Genomic DNA, 20186 nt, shown 5'->3' on the forward strand with positions numbered 1-20186 from the left:
CTCTCCTGGTGTCCAGGTGGAGCAGCTCCTGCTCCTCCTGTGATGAAGTCAGAGAAAACCTCCTCATCGCGGACACAGCTGATTTATTCCCACATACTCAACACACACACGTCACACACACACTGGGCTGCTCGCGCTGCCTAAATATGGACAACGTCCTCGTGTGGATCCACAATGAAAAAAGTGGAGGGGCTCGTGCAGCTGCTATTCCATCCTCGAGCCCAACCCGAGCCGCTCAGTCACGCCGCACGCGCGCTCCTGTCCACCTCCTCCGTCCGTGTCACACAGACCGGTCCTTGTCTCTGTCCTCTGTCCTCTGTCCGGATAGCCGAGCTTCTCTTCTCCCCGCCGCAGAGACCCGACAGCTGAGCAACCATGGAGGCCATCAAGAAGAAGATGCAGATGCTGAAGCTGGATAAGGAGAACGCGATAGACCGGGCAGAGCAGGCCGAGGGGGACAAGAAGGGAGCCGAGGACAAATGCAAACTGGTAGGCAGCACTCTTCACCTGCACCACCTGGAGAGCCACTCTGATGAATGGCTCTGCAGGAGCATCTCCTCCAGGGTGCTGGGAGGTGGGGTGTTTGATTTGGTTTTGATTTTACTTGAGAAGTTTTTTTTTTTTTTTTTAAGAAAAGTTAAAAAAAAAAAAAAAAAAAAAAAAAAAAAAAGAATACTGAGAAAATAATGAGGATAAATGAGGATAAATGAAGATAAACAAAGAAGACACAACCACGAACATCAAGAGTGAGGTTTGTCCACAGCCTGAGGAGAGGCATCATGGACTGGAACAGTGGAGGTCTTGCACCATAGTCTCCACAGGAGTTAAATCTCCCTTACATTCATCAGCAAGAAAGTTTTACTTTATTCAATTCACTCTCGTTTCTTTCTATCACACCCGTTAGTTCTAGACTCTTAACAGAGCTGGTCCCACACCGAGCAGCACCAGGACCATGCAGGATCAAAGTTCAGGGATCAGGATGTGGGTCCACCTCAGCTTCAGGACCAGCAGCTTCTGGTCTGACATGACTTGCGACTGAGGTTAAACAGAAGGAGGAGGCAGAGACTCTGAGACTGTTACAGGATTATTGATGAATATTGGTGAATTATTGAAAGTGAATGACTGAAGTGACAGGAGACATGTGGTGGTTTTAGTTGGATAAAGAGTGAAGTCTTTAAAACAGCCTCATGCGTAGCTGCCGTCAGTGGAAAGTCACTCCGACTGACCAAATATGTGTGGACCATGTATGTAGCCCTGGTGGCCACACCCACACAGACACTGGTGGACGGATGTAGATGAAGAGCCTTACTCACTTATTTATTCACTCTTAGTGTAACAGTAGATAAATCTAATATATTGGTTTTGAAATTATGGAATCTGTTGATAAGCATTGTCTCATCTTGATACAAGGGTAGAGTATGACTCCCCTCAGGATAGACCACTGAATCATGAACCTCCTCAGAGATATGACCATACATGACTACACTCAGAAGCATTTAAAGCACAGCAAATTTCTGATTTAACTGTTATTGTCATCTGGATTATAATATTACTGTAAAATGTATTTCAAAACGAGACACCTAAATTTAATTATACAATATACAATGACTGTCACATCACATCATTTTACCTATACTTTTCGGTACAATCTACACAAACATCCCAAATGCACAAGGTACAGCGCGCTGTATCCAACATGTAATACTGTAATATAATATCCTATTAGCGTGAAACTGTTAGCATCTTCAACCCAGTAGCCTATTAAATTTACATTTATTGACATGAAAATTCTCCCAGCTTCACTGGGTTTTCTTCCAAATCAGTTTAAGTAATTTTTCAATAATTCTATTTAGTGTATGTTGTCGTCCTGTGGAGCGTTTTGCAGCTAAAGAGCCAGAAGTTTCCATCAGGAACTGGTGGAAACCAAACACGGAGCTAATAGAGATTCATCAGGTCGACGTGAAGACACATTTCTCTGCTATTTCACCTTGTTTTTGGACAGTGTTGTGTGTTAACACAATGAAAAAAGCTGAGGTAACACACAGCTAGACACTATTCATTATTGATGTTAGTGATAAGTGCCTCAGCTCTACATGCTAACAGACTGATGGAAGTGAACATAGACCAGACAGAGATAACTCAATGTGATGGCTCCGCCCTCTGGTGCGGCTCTTCACCAATCAGCTGTGTTCAGCAGGTCCAGTAAGAACTTAAACCAGTGGAGATTCACTGACATCCCTGCTGTAAACACTTGGATTTTAGTCCTAATTTAAACTCATCCATGGGTCTTACAGTTATCAGTCCACATGGTTTCTTTTCTTTAAAATGTATTCTGTTATTCCTGTAGCGTTCAGTTTGAAAATCCTCGGGTTGGCAACTGAGCTCCACGAACAGCTGAGATTCAGACCTGTTCCGTAGTCTAAAACGTATTCTCCATCAAAAGATCAACAATGGCCGCATTAAACACTGGAGGCTTCAGTCTGTTCCACTCACCACATAAAAAGATGAAAGAACAAAAAAACAGTAATCAAATAATTCACGTAGCTCTAAAAGGCTGACCACTGGCCTCTTTGTGGTTGATACTAGACTTGGATGGTATCCATCCATCCTTCTATTGTCTGTACCTGGCAGGTGGGTGGGACCCAGTCCTAGCTGACATAATGCGAGGGTCACCAGTATCACAGGGCAGACAAACAATTCATACACACACCCAAATTCATACCTACAGGCATTTTAGAGCTGTTAATCAAGCTTGTGATCAAGTGTTTGGACTGTGGGAGGAAGCTGGAGAACCCAGAGAACCCACACAGACATGGGGAGAACATGCAAACTCGGACCAGACTATAGTGGAATACTATGGCCCCAAGCTCGGGAATCAAACCCAGAGCCTTCTTGCTGAGAAGCAATAGTGCTGACACCTGCACCACCGTGCTTCCCCGACTTGACCTGAGCGATATCTAGAATTTGATTGATACAGTCCAGTATATGATGTTATCGCAGGGGGCGGAGCCCTGGATCACAGTGTGTAAGGGCCAATGGTTGTCCAGCAGTATGGATCCAGCCATAGACTTTCTAACCAATCTGCCTTCTGCCAAATCCAGCTGCAGTTCCAGCTGTGAACTGAGAAGTTGGTTGCTGCTTATTGTCTCAACTAGAGAACAGTGATATTACTTTATGCACGACTCGACCCCCACCCCCCCAGTATAATTGACAAGATCAGGTAGCGATCTATGAATAGACGGCAACTATTCAGCTATGCAACTGTCCACATAGCGCATGTTCCCAGAGGAGCTCAGATCGTAGCTATTAACAATGGCTACACAATCACCTCTCTGTGCGCAGGAGCACTGACTGCCGGCGTGTCTATTTCTGTGCCCCCTCTAAAGACCCCCCACCTTCTTTGAATTGTTGCTCCTCTCAGAAAGACGGTCAAGGCTGTCATTTGGGTGCTGCCACAAAGTCGACAGTAGGATCAGGACTGTCCCAGGCTATTTGTGACTGAGAGGCCTTACATGGATACAGGCTGGAGAGACTGTCAGAAGTGATATAGAAAGGACATTTGTCCTGGGGACATTGTTGTCGGGTACAATTGTCTTTTTATAGTCCTTGAAGCAGTTGTTGTAAATGGCAACCTGCTGAAACGTTGGATTTGAGTTATTGATAACAGAAGTCTGAGGTCCAGAATAGAAAATATGATTGTGACCAAGGAAATCCTCTGCAACAGGTTCATTAGAGTCATATTACTGTAACAGGGTCTTTTAAATAAGTGTTTATTAATAGGTCAGCAGATTTATTCCATATCCTATGAGGAGCATGGATCTGTGCTGTGAATTTCACAGTAACAACAGTTGGGACTTTTTTTTTAGCCATTAATAGTGTTGTGGTCATCACCACCTAATCCGAGACAGAGTCAAGACTGAGACATACCAAGACCAAGACAAAACCAAGACTTTGAGGGGGTCAAGACCAAGACCAAGGGGGGCCGAGACCAAGTCCAAGGCCAAGATCAAACCAATGCAAGACCATTTTCAAGACCATTACTGTATTCAGTACCACTACTCATAATTATCACGTGGCTTGATATTTTCATTATTCCTCAGCTAAAAAGAAAATATAATTTGACATAAAAACTATACCATATTTAATTGAAACAAAGTTTGGATTGAAAGAACCTGTTGAAGTCTCCCACTGCTGACACTTTTTCACAATGTTTTTCAGATGGTTACACACAAGCATATACTTTTGTTATTGAATGACATTACATAAACCAAAGTGAGCGAGTGACAGAGAGACATTTGCGGTTAAAAGATGTCACTGCAGCTGTGGTCTTGAGAAAAAATCCAGAGTCCAGCTCGACCGAGACAAGGCTGAGTAAAAATTTTGTCTATTTTGGGACAAGACCAAAACTTTGAACATGTGGTCCCAAGTCCCCCCTACAACACTAGAACAGAGTTGTTTTTGAGGTAAATTCAGGCAAAACCGCTCATGCGCATTCCCGTCGGGGGCAGTTTCTCAGCAAGCAGTCTCTGCATTTGCCTCTAAAACAACCAGTCTCGTAAAGTTCTGTTGTGTGCAGGTCACAACTTGTCCACCAGAGCGTTTTGGAGTTGTTGGATTGTGTATTTGATGAGTTTAATGAGGAAAACCAAGAAATCCCATTAGCCTCCGTAGTGTAGCTCTGAGCAGCTCGCGGCTCTGCTCCGCCGTTCTAAAAATAGCTTGCACCGACAATTTAAGGTAACAAACCTACTGCTATGACTATAGGGCCATTATGGCAATGGGCTAATTTGCCAAAATGTTGGACTATCCCTTTCACCGCAGACGCAGTCTCAGGACGTCTGGTGAGAGCAGCTCTGCTCCAGTGTTTGCTCTCGGCCTTCAGTCCTGACTCTTTGTTTCTCATCGTCTTCTAGAGAGAGTAGCTACAGAGACAGTGTCTGTGACGGTGGACTGAAGACCTGAACTCTGAGAGCATCCTGCTCATCAACTTCTCTTCTCTCTCAGATCTTTGTTGTGACTCCTGGTTCACATCAGCTGATGAGTGTCAAAGTATCTCTGACCCAAACATCCAGTCGGGTTTCACTGACGACTCCATTTCTTTCTTCATTATTGAAACCTAGCTGGTGACTGGTTTTTCGCTGGTGGCACTTGCACTGTTAGCTCAACGATTCAACGATACAGACTCCAGTTCCTGTGGGACCTCTGAATATTCAGAGCAGATTACTGGGGAATCTGAGCTAGTTGAGATCTAGATGCTTGACATTATCTCCAAGACATTTGAAATGTGTTGGTAGGCAGGTTTTATGTGGAAATTGAAACACGATAAAGGCCAGAGTGTGCTTCAAACATGCAGGTTTACAAAGTGGCGTTGACTGTGATTGAAGGCGGGGTGAGAGACACACTGATAAAGTGGGGACACTGTCACACCTGGACAGTCACCCTGCTGAGTCTGGACAGATGTGGTGGGGGTTTAGACACCGTGTGACAATCCACCAAGCACACTGACACCTCCATGGTTTGGTCTAAGCAGTGTGCAGCTTTTGTTTAAAGGGGAAGTGTCCAGGTGTTGGGGAGTACTACCACATCTGTGAAAACAGCTGTAAACTGTCCAGAGGGAGTTGACCAGGTGGAGGCTGAAGACACAACTGAGCTCTGGTGCTTCTGGCTACATTAGCTATAGGCTACCATTTGTTTTGATCTCATTCTTGTCTTGACTTTTTAATACTGAACCAAACACAAAGTGTTTTTCTAAGCCTACACATGGATCATTGCCCACCAGCCCACTCTGACCTCCTCCATTCATTTATTATCAACATATTAAATCCCTTCTGTACTCTTGTTCTACATTATTTCAACATCCTACATGGTTGTAAATATCCAAGATCAAAGATAATCTTCCTAACATTTTGTGTGTGTTTGTGTGTTTTCTCTCTGTGTGTTTGTTGTGTAGCTAGAGGAGGAGCTGCTGGGTCTGCAGAAGAAGCTGAAAGGTGTGGAGGATGAGCTGGATAAGTACTCGGAGTCGCTCAAGGACGCCCAGGAGAAGCTGGAGCAGGCGGAGAAGAAGGCAACAGATGTGAGTGAAGGGAGCTGAAGAGCACGTAATCCTATTGGGCCCAGTCACATCTGATCCCTCACACGGTCACACTCTGACTACATGTGCTGTCACTGTTTCATATATCACTGCCCAAACTGTTTCCTCTGGTTTGTTTAACTTGAGTTACCACGCGGCGTAAATTTAGACCATCAGTGACATCAGCACTGCTATAACCAGCCGTGTCAAGTCTTAGCTCCTCCTGTCTTAAATATGCACAGGGCGGTTTGTTACTGTTAGTCCAGCTTCACACTCACACATGTGCAGTAATCAGAACCATTTTAATGTTGACCTTCAGTCAGTGTCAGCTAAAGCTGCCTGGGCTAAATCCCCAAAGAATCATCGTCATTAGTTCCATGCGCAAAGTGGCGCAGAGGAGCGGAGCGGCCTGGCCTGGCCGCTGACAGCAGCAGCAGAGACTCCATTAAATCTGTCATGTGCGGTATCAGATTCAACCAACATATCATAAAGCCTGTCTGCACCTCGCCGCCAATGCCATCAACTCTAACCAACGTGCAGGGCTCAGTGTAGAGGGTTTGGTTTCTGGGGTCTATGCCTGGCACGAGCTCATACAGATACTGCTGCTGTCCTAATGTTCACGAGGAACTGCTCTGAGATCTGCAGAACTGTACACTCCAAGACCAGAGTACTGTCTGGTGATATATTAAAGTACTACAGTATTGTATATCATATCAAAATATATCACACTAGTGTTAACCACAAGTATTCTGAAGTCTAAAGCGCATTTTCTGCTGTGACGCTGTGAGAAACCGAGCATTAAAATCACAGTTTAGTCCAGGGCTAAAGTTAATTCTGGCTCAGTTTTTCCTACAGCATAATTAATCTGGTTCAACATGATGAAGACTGCAGACATAGGTAGGTTCATTGACAGGAGAATACATCAAGACCGTCTTCTTGCTCTAATAATAACTGCTCTTTATATTGGACATAAAAAGATCCATATCTGGTACTGTAGCTAAAATCAGTCTTCTAAGAGTCGAGAGTAAACCACCACTCTGCAGCTCAACAGATAAACAAAGAGTTCAATTTATATTAGAGACAGATCCTTGTGTGGCTAATTCAGAGTGAAGTTTATATTTGTTAAGAAACCACACGTCAGCCACAGCACTTTAACATTTCGTCACAGTGTTGTGGTGAATTTGACCTTCCTCCAGGCTTCCTGGTGGAGCTTGGAGCTGCAGCTGTGGTCTCCTCTCTCCACCTCATTGCCTTCACACCATGCTGCTGCCATTCACATATACCGTACCAACAAAGTGTTCATTTAACCTCTCAGCTCTGAGCTTCTACTCAGTTAGATGCTGTGGAGACCGGGGGCCAATAATTCGGCAGAGTAATGACATTTGTGGAGGTTTCCCTGACTGATTCAGTCACGGCATTTTTGACCAATTATAGAGCAGAATGTGAGCGTGACGCAGGGGGACGGGAGGGGGAGTGGGAACTGATGTTACCAAAGATGGGAAAAAAATCGGAGCAATGCATGAATTTGTTTATGCCTGTAGTAGAGCTTACAGGAGTCTGCTGCTTCTAGCTGGTGTTCACTGCACCGTCTCTGCCTCAGGACATCTGCTCACAAACTGTGAATGCCTCATGTAGCAGAAATGAAGGGAAAGTTAGAGGCCATTTCCAATCAATTAACCAACTATTTTCCCTTTAAAAAGCGGAATAATACAATTATTACAAGTCATTATGTGACCTACAATGTGTATTTTACCATATTTAATTCACAATACAATTTACCACACAGAAAGACACAAACACAAATGATGGTATAAGCCTGAATCAAAAGGCAGGGGCCTAATATGTTATAATCAATACTCTATCAGAATTAATTACAGTAAATAAAAAAAGAAAACAAATTACAGAATATTTGAATAAACATAGGTAGGTACAGTAGTAGCCTAATCACAGTCAGACAAGTGACAGGTGTGACTTCTAATTAATTACACTTAACTTCATTCAGCTGTGGGTTTTCTGGTCATTAGCTGGTGAGGTAAGTGTAGGGCACGTTACTTTTAAAAAGTAATCAGTTATCGTTACAAGTTTTATTATATTATTTTTTATTTATTTATTCTTTTTTATTTTTTTTAAAATAAAGTCATTATTTGTTGATAGCTTTTGAATTCAGGAAGCCCAGACTCAAACTAAATCCACACCTGACACAGGTGATAAATTACCTTTATTTTGAAATTGTAACCGGAAGAACCCACACGGTAACCACAGTAACACCGCGACACCAGGTAGAAGCATAGCGGGTAGAAGCCGGAGTGTAGACCGCAGCAGAGAGAGGGAGCATGGCGGCTTTCACCTCGATAGACGCGGTGCGGAGGAAGATCCAGGGCCTGCAGCATGTGGCCTACGAGGCGGAGGACCGGGCCGAGCTGCTGCAGGCCGAGGCGGACTCCGAGAGGGAGGCGAGAGAGCGGGTAACACACCGACACCTGCACCTGCACCACCCGGCGACCCACAATACCGGAAACTAGTTACTCATCGATGAGCTCGACGAGTTTCAGAGATGACAAGTTACAGCAGATGAGAGAACGAGCTTCACCACCACTGACTTTAATTATAGACAGAACCATAGACGGTATAAAGGCCAGGACCAGGCTCCTTATTGTCCATTAACAGGTTAAAATCATGTCAGAGTCTTTAGGATGAGGTCACCTGATGGTCACTGTCTCCACATCTCAGTCATGAGACAGGGGAGATGTTAGAGCAATATGACTGGTTTTTCCTCCTGTAATAATAATGATTAGGCTACTAATATTATTAGAATGAGAATTTAAAAAGAAAAGTTAAGAAGATAGAATTAACAGAGTTAAGGAATAAGAAATAATATAACAAATTACGTAAATGTGATAGACCACAACCTCTTGAACGAAATATAATTTTACACAGGCCCTTGTCCTCCAATGCAATCTGTGGGTTTGTTCTGTATAGTGTATGGTCTATAGTCTAGTATGTGATTGTCCCAGGTATAGGATTTCTACCGCAGGAAGACCTAGACCTGGACCTCTGTCACATCTGGACTGATCTCATAGAACAAGTGGTGCTGTATAATTATATAACCGTATTCAAATATTGATCATCGGTTTGTGTGTTTGTGTGTGTGTTTGTGTTTGTGCAGGCTGAGGCAGAGGTAGCGTCTCTGAACAGGCGTATCCAGCTGGTAGAGGAGGAGTTGGACAGAGCTCAGGAGAGACTGGCCACAGCTCTGCAGAAGCTGGAGGAGGCGGAGAAGGCTGCAGACGAGAGCGAGAGGTGAGGAGCTCCCACACTCTGAGGGTCCAGTGTCCAGTTTAGTTTTAGTGACTGAAGTGTTTTTCAGTCAGACTCCAAAACCACTGAATCCCACACTTCCCATAATGCAACAGTGATTACACTCATGAAGCTTATCCACAGAAAAAGAGAAACTTTAAGACATCGATTTAACAGAGTGAGGAGGGGTCACCTGATGTGTAATGATAGTGGTGTTCAGGTGAACATAAATATAACCAATCAGCTCCGTCGGTCTGACCGGCTGCTTATTGCTGCCTGCTGCTCTGCTCCTCCAGAGGGATGAAGGTCATTGAGAACAGAGCATCAAAGGACGAGGAGAAGATGGAGATCCAGGAGATGCAGCTGAAGGAGGCCAAACACATCGCTGAGGAGGCTGACCGCAAATATGAGGAGGTGGGGAAGCTTTCACACCACACACACACTGCTGCTACTACCGACCCACAGTCAGAACAGTATACACCAGTGTTTTTCAACATTGGGGTTGGGACCCCATGTGGGGTCGCCTGGAATTCAAATGGGGCCGCCTGAAATTTCCAGAAAATGACTGATACTTTTTTTTTTTAACTAATTATTACTTATAATTAAATGGGGTGATGTTTAGCTCAGTTGGTAGAGCACCCGCCCCATGTGTTGAGGCTATAGTCCTCACTGCAGGTGGCTCTGATTCGAATCCCTATCCTGCATGTCATTCTCTTCCTCCCACCCCCCCAACTATATATATATATATACACACAGCTCTGGAAAAAATTAAGAGACCACTCCCAAAATTATCAGTTTCTCTGGTTTTACTATTTATAGTTTGAGTAAAATTCATTTTTTTTTTATTCTATTAACTACCGACAACATTTCTCCCAAAATTGAAAAAAAAATATTGTCATTTAGAGCTTTTATTGGCTAATGACCAAACTAGTCTAAATAACAAAAATATCAAGTCTTTTCAGACCTTGAATAATAATAATGATGCAAAGAAAACATGTTCATATTTATTCCTAAACAACACAGCAAGAATATTTTAACTCAGGAAAAGAAAAGAATGACTGCCGTACATGTAGAGATGCTTTTAAGAAACATTTTGTGAAAGTGGTCTCTTGGAAAAAATTGATGATGATGATGTTGCCGTGTCGTAGTAACAACAACACACCAGCATCCTTTGTTTCTATCAGTTTACTGCTCCCACTGTGTGAAAAGCGACAGTCTGTGCGCTTAGACACCTGCTCTGCTGTGTGGGGGAGTCATGTGACTGACAGGTGCTGCCGACTGTCTTGCAGGTTGCGCGTAAGCTGGTGATCCTTGAGGGCGACCTGGAGCGCTCAGAGGAGCGTGCTGAGGTGGCTGAGGCGTAAGTCAACACCCGCACCGTGGAAACTTACACCGCCACGAGACACTCACATCAATAACATTATCATGTTCTGATAGCCCAGGCCATGTGATCACTGTTACTTAAACCTGTGTTTACTCTTATATTAATGTGAACTGTTAATCATGATCGCTATTGATTAATCTACTGATTCTTTGATTAATAGATTGATTAATGGTTTGGGTATAAAGACAGATTATTCGGCTCATAATGATCCTGAAACCTCAAGTTTATCCATTTTTTAATAACCCGGGCCATTAATCAATGATTCAGATTGATTTATTTCCTGTTGAATGATTATAGTCAGCCGATCTCTTCAGTACCACACTACAGTATCTTGTCATGTGTGTGGATGCACTAATCACACAGAGACCTGGTTGTGTGTGTTCTCTGTGTGTGTGTGTTTGTGTGATGCATGCCTGAACGCACCAACACCACCTGTTTGGGACTTGTCTTGTGTCACGGCTGCCGTCCCCACTGCCCTCCCCCCCACCCTCCTTCACCCCACCCCTCGACCTGGACTAACTGTGCAGCCGAGTGAGGGACCTGGAGGAGGAGCTCAGACTCATGGACCAGAATATGAAGTCCATGATGTGCGGAGAGGAAGAGGTACTTACAGTACAGAGTCCACCAGGTCTTGACATGTGACCTGCCGTTGCCTTCTGGTCCTCTGACCTGCGGCCTCTGACCCCTCCCCTCTCTGTTTCCTGTCTAACCTGCATTCACCCTCTGTGGGTTAAAGGTTAAGTCAACTGATATTCTATATTCCTTGTTGTTTTTTCTTGTTGGCAAATCTGATGAAGGACAGCAGAACGATCAGTTTCAGGCAGAAGCATGAGGGTGTCAGCAGTACTGTGGAGTGAGGATCTGTTTGTCTGATTAAAACACAAGTAAGAACAAGTGTTAAAGGTCATGGAGGAGGACTGACACCTCTTGGTCAGCAGGGGGAGCCCGAGAGTGAGTGAGTGAGTAAAGCTTATAAAAAAAGTCAGTTGTTTCATAATAACATCTCCATCTTCAGTAGGAGCCACTGAGCTCAGAGCTACAGACAGACAGGGGAAGGTATTAAAGGGATAGTTCAACATTTTGGCAAATTGGCCCATTGCCATAATCCCTATAGTTTATAGTAGGTTTGTTATCTTTAATTGTCAGTGCAAGCTATTTTTAGAACAGTGGAGCAGAGCTGCAAGCTCAGTTCAGAGCTACGCTGTGGAGGCTAATGGAATTTCTTGGTTTCCCTCATCAAATACACAATCCAACAACTCCAAAACACTCTGGTGGACAAGTTGTGACCTGCACATTCACCACGCTATGAGATAATAATGGAGCGTTACAAGAGTGAGTTGTTTTCGAGGTAAATGCAGAGACTGCTTGCTGAAAAACTGCCCCTGACAGAAACGTGCATCAGCAGTTTTGCATGAATTTACCTCTAAAACAACTCTGTCTCGTAACGTTCCGTTATTATCTCATAGCGTGGTGAATGTGCAGGTCACAACTTGTCCACCAGAGCGTTTTGGAGTTGTTGGATGATGAGTTTGATGAGGGAAACCAAGAAATCCCATTAGCCTCCGTAGCGTAGCTCTGAGCAGCTCGTGGCTCTGCTCCGCCGTTCTAAAAATAGCTTGCACCGACAATTAAAGGTAACGAACCTACTGCTATGACTATAGCGATTATGGCAATGGGCCAATTTGCAAAATGTTGAACACACTGATGGTTTGACTGTCTTCATGGGGTTTGTTGACAAGAAAAACAGATATAGAGTAGATGTGATTGACCTGCATCTTGCTGTAATCTACCTTTACCTCCACCTACCTGTTCCTGTAACATCACCTGACATGTTGCCTGAACCTTTGCTGTCTGTCTCACTCAGAGTCAGACGTCTGCTCCTGTCTCTGAGTGGCGCAGACAGACGGACGTTATTTAAAGTGTCAGGGGTTGATCTCTCCTCCTGTCCTTCCTTTCCTCCTTCCCTCTCTTCCTTTCCTTCTTTCCTGCTCTGATCAGTAAATCTGGTGACCTCGAGGAAGAGTTGAAAAATGTCACCAACAACCTGAAGTCTCTGGAGGCCCAGTCTGACAAGGTACAGTGGAGCTGACCTGTCACAGTGTGTGTGTATTGTGTAAAGACACACACACACACACACGTGTCCAGTGTGTTAAGAACACACACATTGTGACAGGAACAGGATGTCCATTCAGTAAAATACACTGAGCCGTCGTTAACCTGCTGAGAGTTCATCCTTGATTCTGAAGGAAACAAGAAGATGAAGATCAACATTGAGTTAGAGATAGAGATCACACTCATGTTAAAGCAGAAATGAGTGATATATTTGTGTTAATATAAGTCTTAAATAGTTATATCTTCCGACAGCAATCACTTACATAGAGTGTTTGGACCGAAACACGGGTCTCTCAGTCCCTCTGCTCTGAGCCGAAGAGAAAACATTTATCGTATCCTACAGTTTTTATCCAATGAGGAGAGAGAACGGCATGCAGGGCTGTGTGTGCAGCCAAGGGATGCGCGTGAATGTGGTGACGTAGGGACAAGGACTGTTATGGTGCGTTCAAGGAAACTCGTATTTTTCCGACCGTGAAGTGGTACCAGTTCGATCTGGTACGAGTTCACCGGTCGGAAGTTACGAGTGGCCGTTATAGTGACTTTCACCGGTAAAACAGGTCGGAAAAACACGAGTGGGTTGCCTGGAACGCTACAAAGTCGTAAGTTGTGACTTGAAGCTGTAATTTACGATTTCAAAAGCCTGCCTGGAACGCAGCATTAGCGAAAACGACCGGACCACTCACTTCTGCTTTAATTTATACAACATGAAACACAACTGAAATGTTAAAGGGATACTTCACCCAAAATCGATAATTCACCAGTTTTCTACTCACCGTCATGCCAACGAAGGGTTCAGAGAACTTTCAGAAACATCAAAATGCTTTTGGAGTTCCAGCAGGGGTCCGGCTGGCAACAGACTTTCATATTATGGCGGCGGATAGAGCTCACTTTTGAATCGTCCAAAACACACACTAGTAACTGTGCAAAGTTTAACAGAAGGGGAGCGAGTTCATCCAAATCCTGTTAGTTAGTTGTAGATGTAACATGATTTTAAAAAGTGTAATGGATGTATTTTAATGGCAGCGAGTTAAAACCTGTTGTGTTTGTTTTACAGTATTCACAGAAGGAGGACAAATATGAAGAAGAAATCAAAGTTCTTACTGAGAAACTGAAAGAGGTGAGATTCCTGGATCCTCCGCAGTAACACGCGTGTTCACACAGGTCGCCCGGTGTAATCACACACGTTGTGTTTGTGTCTGTGTTCCAGGCTGAGACTCGTGCCGAGTTTGCCGAGAGGTCTGTCGCCAAGCTGGAGAAGACCATCGATGATCTGGAAGGTACGTCGCACTCGCCTGCCGCTCTGCTCGTACTGTACTGACCACAGTAACACACCCGCTGTCATGGTAACAGACAGCTGCTCTAATGTTAGTGATGAACCAGGTTACAGCAGGAGAGTACGTAGCTCCCTGACCGTCTGGCTGTAGTTTTGATGGAGTATACTGCCCCCTAATGGATGTCAGTGAAACCGTCACTGAGCTGCTGATGTGTCTCAGCTGTAATCCACATCTGGATCTCACACCAGTCTATTTCATTATTCTGTGTGTGTGTCCTCACAGCTGCACATTGGCTGCTGTATTGAGATATGTACAGATAATAAGTGCAGTCGACATTCAACATCCCTGGCAGCTGTACTGATACATTTTGTAAAGCTAAGTTTTTTAAATGGGAAAATATATATATGTCTATATATGACTCTGAGTGATAGATAGATAGAGATTATTATTAGTTGCTAATTTCAATCTCCAGTCCCATTGGCAGGTTGGATTCAATCACATCATAGAAGAAACAAAACATGAAGAGAAATGTTCAAATAGAAGATTAAATAACCAGATCAAAAAAAAAGAAAAGAAGCAATGTTGATAAATCTTCTGCAGCGACAGGATGTCAGTTAAAGCAAATGGTATCATTTAAATTATGTGAAACAAACACATCCCAGATTTCAACAGAATAAGGAAAAGATGAAAAGTGAAGATGTAAAATGTGCAGCAGCTCAGTGAACCATCATGGTCGACTTTAACCATCCAGCAGGTGGCGACACACTACACACAGTCCACTGACCTGCGGTCAACTGGTTCACCACCAGTCTGTGTCTGACCACACTCACTGTGAAAACACAGACTCTCCTCACTTTACATGTTACAGACTAAACATGTGGTCAGTCACAACATACGTACATGTCGCACGTGTGGAGTGGTTCTTGTTCAGCTGCTCTAACATTAACACTCTAACATTATATCTGCAGAGACGATCCTGGTGTGTGTTGTATGAGTAGTAGCCTACTGAGAAGTGTGACTACTACTCTGGTTTTCAGTAGTGACTTTCTGACTGTGAGTTCTGAAAGGACGAGACAGGAAGTGGAACTCTTTCAACATGTGCTTCAGAGGGTGTGACCTAATGACTCATGAACAGTTGAAGCAGCCCAGTCTGTGTGATCCTGACATGTAGCGTAGTGGTTTAACCCGGCATGATGTTCCCACTCTGTGTGGATTTGAGCTCAGTGTTTGGCTTCGGTAACCCAGGTGATGTGATGATGTCACTAACAGCCGTGGCACGGGATCCTTCAGTTTGGTCTTTTCAGTTTTCTTCTTGTTTTCCTGACCCTGTGTCCCTCTTTCTGTTTCCACTCTGCTTGGGCCTCTCTCTATGTCTGTGTGTGTCTCTCTGTGTGTGTGTGCCTCCTGCAGATGAGGTGTATGCTCAGAAGCTGAAGGGTAAGGCCCTGAGCGAGGAGCTGGACCTGGCCCTCAATGACATGACTACACTGTAAACGCTCTCACTTCCTGTCTGCTCCTCCTTCTCGCCTCAACTCTTCTTCTCCTGCTCGCTGTTGTTCATGTCGCTGCACAACAGCATTCTGGATTAGAAGACCCCCCTCCCCCTTTGCTCTCTCCGTCAGCTGTTTGTGTTACACTGCTCTTTTTACAGAAGGTCATGTTACTGCCCTCCCACCACTGTTGTGTCCTTCTCCTGCCCCCCCTCCCTTCTGTCCCCCTTCTTCCTGTAATAAATGGATTAAAGCTCCCCTGACTCCCTACAGCCTCGTCTTCTTTCTCTTCTGTTTACTTCCTCTTTTCCTATGTATTTATATGTGGCTGTAACTGCCACTGCTGTATAAATAAATCTGCAGTGAAGAACACATGAGCTGAATCAGCAGGTTGAAGTTTGAAGAAGTCGCTGATGGTTGTCAGTTTTCAGTGAGTACCCTCTGTGGTTCTGAGAATCTGTGTGATTGGGACATGAGATATTTTCAGTCTGTCCACTAATATAACACAGGACTGAGTTAAGAAGGAAGGACCATGTTCTTGTACTGAACACTTTGTTCTGTCGGTTTGTTCTATTTAATATTAAAGGGATAAATCAACATTTTGGCAAATTGGCCCATTGCCATAATCCTTATAGTTTTAGGAGTAGGTTTGTTACCTTTAATTGTCGGTGCAAGCTGTTTTTAGAACGGCGGAGCAGAGCCGCAAGCTGCTCAGAGCTACGAAGGCTAATGGGATTTCTTGGTTTCCCTCATCAAACTCATCAAATACACAATCCAACAACTCCAAAACGCTCTCATGGACAAGTTGACGGAGGGAATTGTTTTTGAGGTAAATTCATGCAAAACCGCTGATGCGCGTTCCCGGCAGGGGCAGTTTTTCAGCAAACGGTCTCTAAAACAACTCTGTCTCGTAATGTTCCGTTATTATCTCATAGCGTGGTGAATGTGCAGGTCACAACTTGTCCACCCGAGCGTTTTGGAGTTGTTGTATTGTGTATTTGATGAGTTTGATGAGGGAAACCAAGAAATCCCATTAGCCTCCATAGTGTAGCTCTGAGCAGCTCATGGCTCTGCTCCACCGTTCTAAAAATAGCTTGCACCGACAATTAAAGGTAACGAACCTACTGCTATGACTATGACTATAGGGATTATGGCAATGGGCCAATTTGCCAAAAGTTTCTCAAACATATCTTGAATCAGTGTAGAGCTCTGAGCTGATGATATATCAACTAAAACCTGACGTGTGTTCAGTCCGAAGATGATAAGAATGAATACTGCAGTCTGGAGGAGGAAAAGCAGGTATCTGCAATCTACCTGTTGACTGAGCTGCTTCCTTTCACAGAGATCAGGGGTTTCGTACACGTCTGTCAAAATGGGTAATTCTGAAGCAAGCAGCGCTCAGTATATCTGATGGAGCGTGGGTTTTAAAGGGACCTGTTGAAACCAGTTCCCCTCAGTGGGGACATGACGGTGGTGGACCAAGTTCAGTGAACACAACACCTACACAAGCTCACAAGGCTCAGTGTTAATGTGAAATAGGCTTTCGACACATTTTACAAACATGTGACATGAGTGAAGATACCAGAAAACTCTGATGTTCAGAGTTTTTTTTGTTTTTGTTTTCTCTCTCTCTCTCTCTCAAATTGAATCATAGGCAACTGGACTTGTATTTGTCTAGGAAGACGTTCCGCCTCTTATCCAAGGGGCTTCACCAGTTCGTACACATTGGTCTCACTAGTCCACACTAGTCTGAGTTTTTTTCTGATATGAACAAATAGATGGGTGACCAATCCAAAATGGGTTCAAAATCCAGACCAGGTCCAGAGTCAAGTGTCCTACCACAGCCCCCGATTTCTTGTCGGATGTTCTGAAACACAACACAGTCACAAACCTCAGCCTGGATAAATTTAGACTTAAAACATGATTAATTAACTCAAATAGAAGCTGCTACGATGAGGTTTCTGGCTGCCGCAGCTGATTCAACATCCATATGCAGAGGTTTCTGCTCATGATCCTCCTCTGCTGGTCCTGACCAGTGAACTCCAGGACGCTCACAACACACCTCTCATATCAGACGTATCTGCTCTGCTGTGGAGTTTCCCTGTTAAAGCCTGTGACTGTCTGAGGACACAACGGTGTTATCACTGTTGTTGTATTTCTCCCTCCAGCACCAAGATAGAGATAAAAAAAAAAAAAAACACCAGGTTAATCACTGAAGAGCAAGTGATGTCAGTATTAGTCTGTATGTGAGTACTCCACAGTGGAATGGAGCTCCACTTGATGTGACTCACATGTCGTGCCTTCAAACATCTGCTTGACGCCTGCTGCTCTTCCTGCTCTCTGTCCACAGCGGAGAGCAGCGCTCTGCTCCGGTGTGTTCAATGTTAATAAGGTTGTGTGTGTTTGCGTGAGAAACAGGGCTCGCTGAGAGCAGGTCACTGAGAGTTCAGTGAGTGTTGTGAAGTTGGTGTGTTTGTAGTGTGAGGTGAATGTACTGAGGAACCTTTGGCCAGATGTTTGAGTAGAGGTGAGTATCCATTATTATTATTATTATCGTAATCCACCCACGTAAAAAAAAAGGAAGAAAAGAACATGATGACACACTTTAGTCAAGTCAAGTCATCTAAAAACAACAGGTGTTGACCAAAGTGCTTTACATACAATGTTAATTCAAACAAAGACAGGACAGACACAAAGAGACATTAAAAACAACAAGATGATCCCAATGATGGGATGGGAAGTTCTCATGAGACTGAATTAAAAGCCAAAGAGAAGAGTTGTAAAGATGTCTATGGAGGGTGAAGATCTGATTGTATGTGGGAGACTATTCCAAATCCAAAAAGGCTCTGTCACCTCTTGTTTTGTTTTTTTACTTTACAATACAAAGTTTGACAGTAGGTTTATTTTGAAGCTTGATCCGTACCCTGATTGGCTCACTGACACTGACAGCACCTTTTAACGGAGGCACAGAGAGCTCATCGCTGTGCAACTTCAGAAAATATGAGAAAATAGGCAAAACACACAAGTTCACCAGGTTTTTAACATATGAGCTACAAAGACTCACAATACAAGTGTTTGAACCAGGCTGCGATGTGTTCAGTGCCCTGTTGTTGCCCAGCACTGATGCGCAGCGGTTCATTCAAGTTATTTTTTGCCTTAATTTTGATATAAAGAGGAAGAGAAGACATTTGTACTAGCAGAGAAAGAGTGAGAAAGAGAGAAGTGGGGAAGAGAGAGAGGAGGGGCATGGGTTTGATTTCTGGTCACAGCCTGTTATGTTAATATTGATGAGGATGTCTGCTGCCTGTGTGAAACTCTGTGTTTGAGCTGTGAATCAGACAGGACGAGTCACTGAACAACTTCACATCTGGGACTTTTCACTTGAGATTTAAGATATGATTTATCACCGTGCACAGACAGAGTCCCTGAGTCAAGTCTCTGGGTTCAGTGTGCCCTCAGTTTGCCCTCACACATTTGTGAGTGTATTTCCCAAAAACTCACCTTGTGACTCACCTTGTACCTTTTGTGCCCTCCAGAGAAACTGGCCCAAGCCAAAGAGGAGAACCTGGACATGCACCAGGTCCTGGACCAGACCCTTCTGGAGCTCAACAACCTATAGAGACCTCCACAGAGCTGACTTATCGCCTGAAAGATACAGAAAGACAAAAAAACAACAACAAGGTTTAATCTCCCAAAAGCTCCCAGCGCACACTGAGTCAACAACCACAAATGATACTTAACTACAGTTTCTGCTGCAAAAAAACAACCCCTCTTTATGTGTGTGTATGTGTGTGTGTGTCGGTAGTGACTGAGCCTGCCACCAGTTTCCTGTCCTCACACATGAGACTTTTGTGGGTTAGACAGTCGCATCATTGTAAAAAACAGATGCTTTCACTTGTTTGACCAAACATGATGAAGCCTTTCTGTGGAACCAGTCCTCACTGTTTCACCAACTACACCACCATGTTGTGCTGCTGCTCACTCTGCTGTCTCATTGTGACTCTGTGTAAAAAACAACAAACCAACCCCGACAGGGCCGTATACAGTAAGTGTGTGTTGGACTGAGCAGCGAGGGACGCCAAGTCTCGTACGGGGGCCTCCGCTGCCTCAGGCCACGCCCCTCACACACTCACTCTGTAAATGTAGTGGCAGCAGAAGTCACCACGGGGAAGTGAAACCTCTGGTGAGAAAGTGACTACTGCACACACCAGCTCCCGTCTCCGGTTCGCAGCAGAAACATTTGTTGTTGCAGGTTTTTTTCTGACGCTTGATTGACCAACAGTTTCTGAGCTGTGACAGAAGCGTGAGAATAAATCCTGAGACGGCTGAGCATCATACAACATCACATCACATCACATCGCTTTTTTTTTTAATGATACTGACAAATTTATTTTATCTTTTTAATTCTGAAACTAAATTGTAGACGTGCTTTAAAGCCATCTTTATTTCCAAACTGACACCACAGTGATTTACGAAGCCATCATCAAATCTTTAAAGGAATTCGATGACAAGGACCAACCAGTAGGATCTGATTTCCTTGGTGCTGGGAGCTGTGT

At 44.1% G+C, this 20186-nt stretch overlaps 1 protein-coding gene across 3 annotated transcripts; it reads left to right on the plus strand.

Moving 5' to 3' along the window:
* Nucleotides 1–225: 225 nt before the first annotated feature.
* tpm2 (tropomyosin 2 (beta)) lies at nucleotides 226–19302 on the plus strand (the record flags this gene model as incomplete). Of its 3 annotated transcripts, none has more annotated exons than XM_083983242.1 (9): nucleotides 226–489; nucleotides 5951–6076; nucleotides 9240–9373; nucleotides 9667–9784; nucleotides 10660–10730; nucleotides 12753–12828; nucleotides 13921–13983; nucleotides 14074–14143; nucleotides 19167–19302. In XM_083983242.1, the coding sequence occupies 9 exons, from the start codon at nucleotides 376–378 to the stop codon at nucleotides 19247–19249; spliced, it is 855 nt and encodes a 284-aa protein (XP_083839368.1). In that variant the 3' UTR covers nucleotides 19250–19302. The 3 variants fall into 3 exon arrangements, with proteins under 3 accessions (XP_083839368.1, XP_083839367.1, XP_083839369.1); XM_083983241.1 differs by lacking the exon at nucleotides 19167–19302 and adding an exon at nucleotides 15551–15838; XM_083983243.1 differs by lacking the exons at nucleotides 226–489; nucleotides 5951–6076; nucleotides 19167–19302 and adding exons at nucleotides 8407–8538; nucleotides 15551–15838.
* Between the last annotated feature and the right edge of the window lie 884 nt (nucleotides 19303–20186).

This window comes from Trachurus trachurus (genome assembly GCF_905171665.1).
Source record: "Trachurus trachurus genome assembly, chromosome: 12".
NCBI lineage: Eukaryota > Metazoa > Chordata > Actinopteri > Carangiformes > Carangidae > Trachurus > Trachurus trachurus.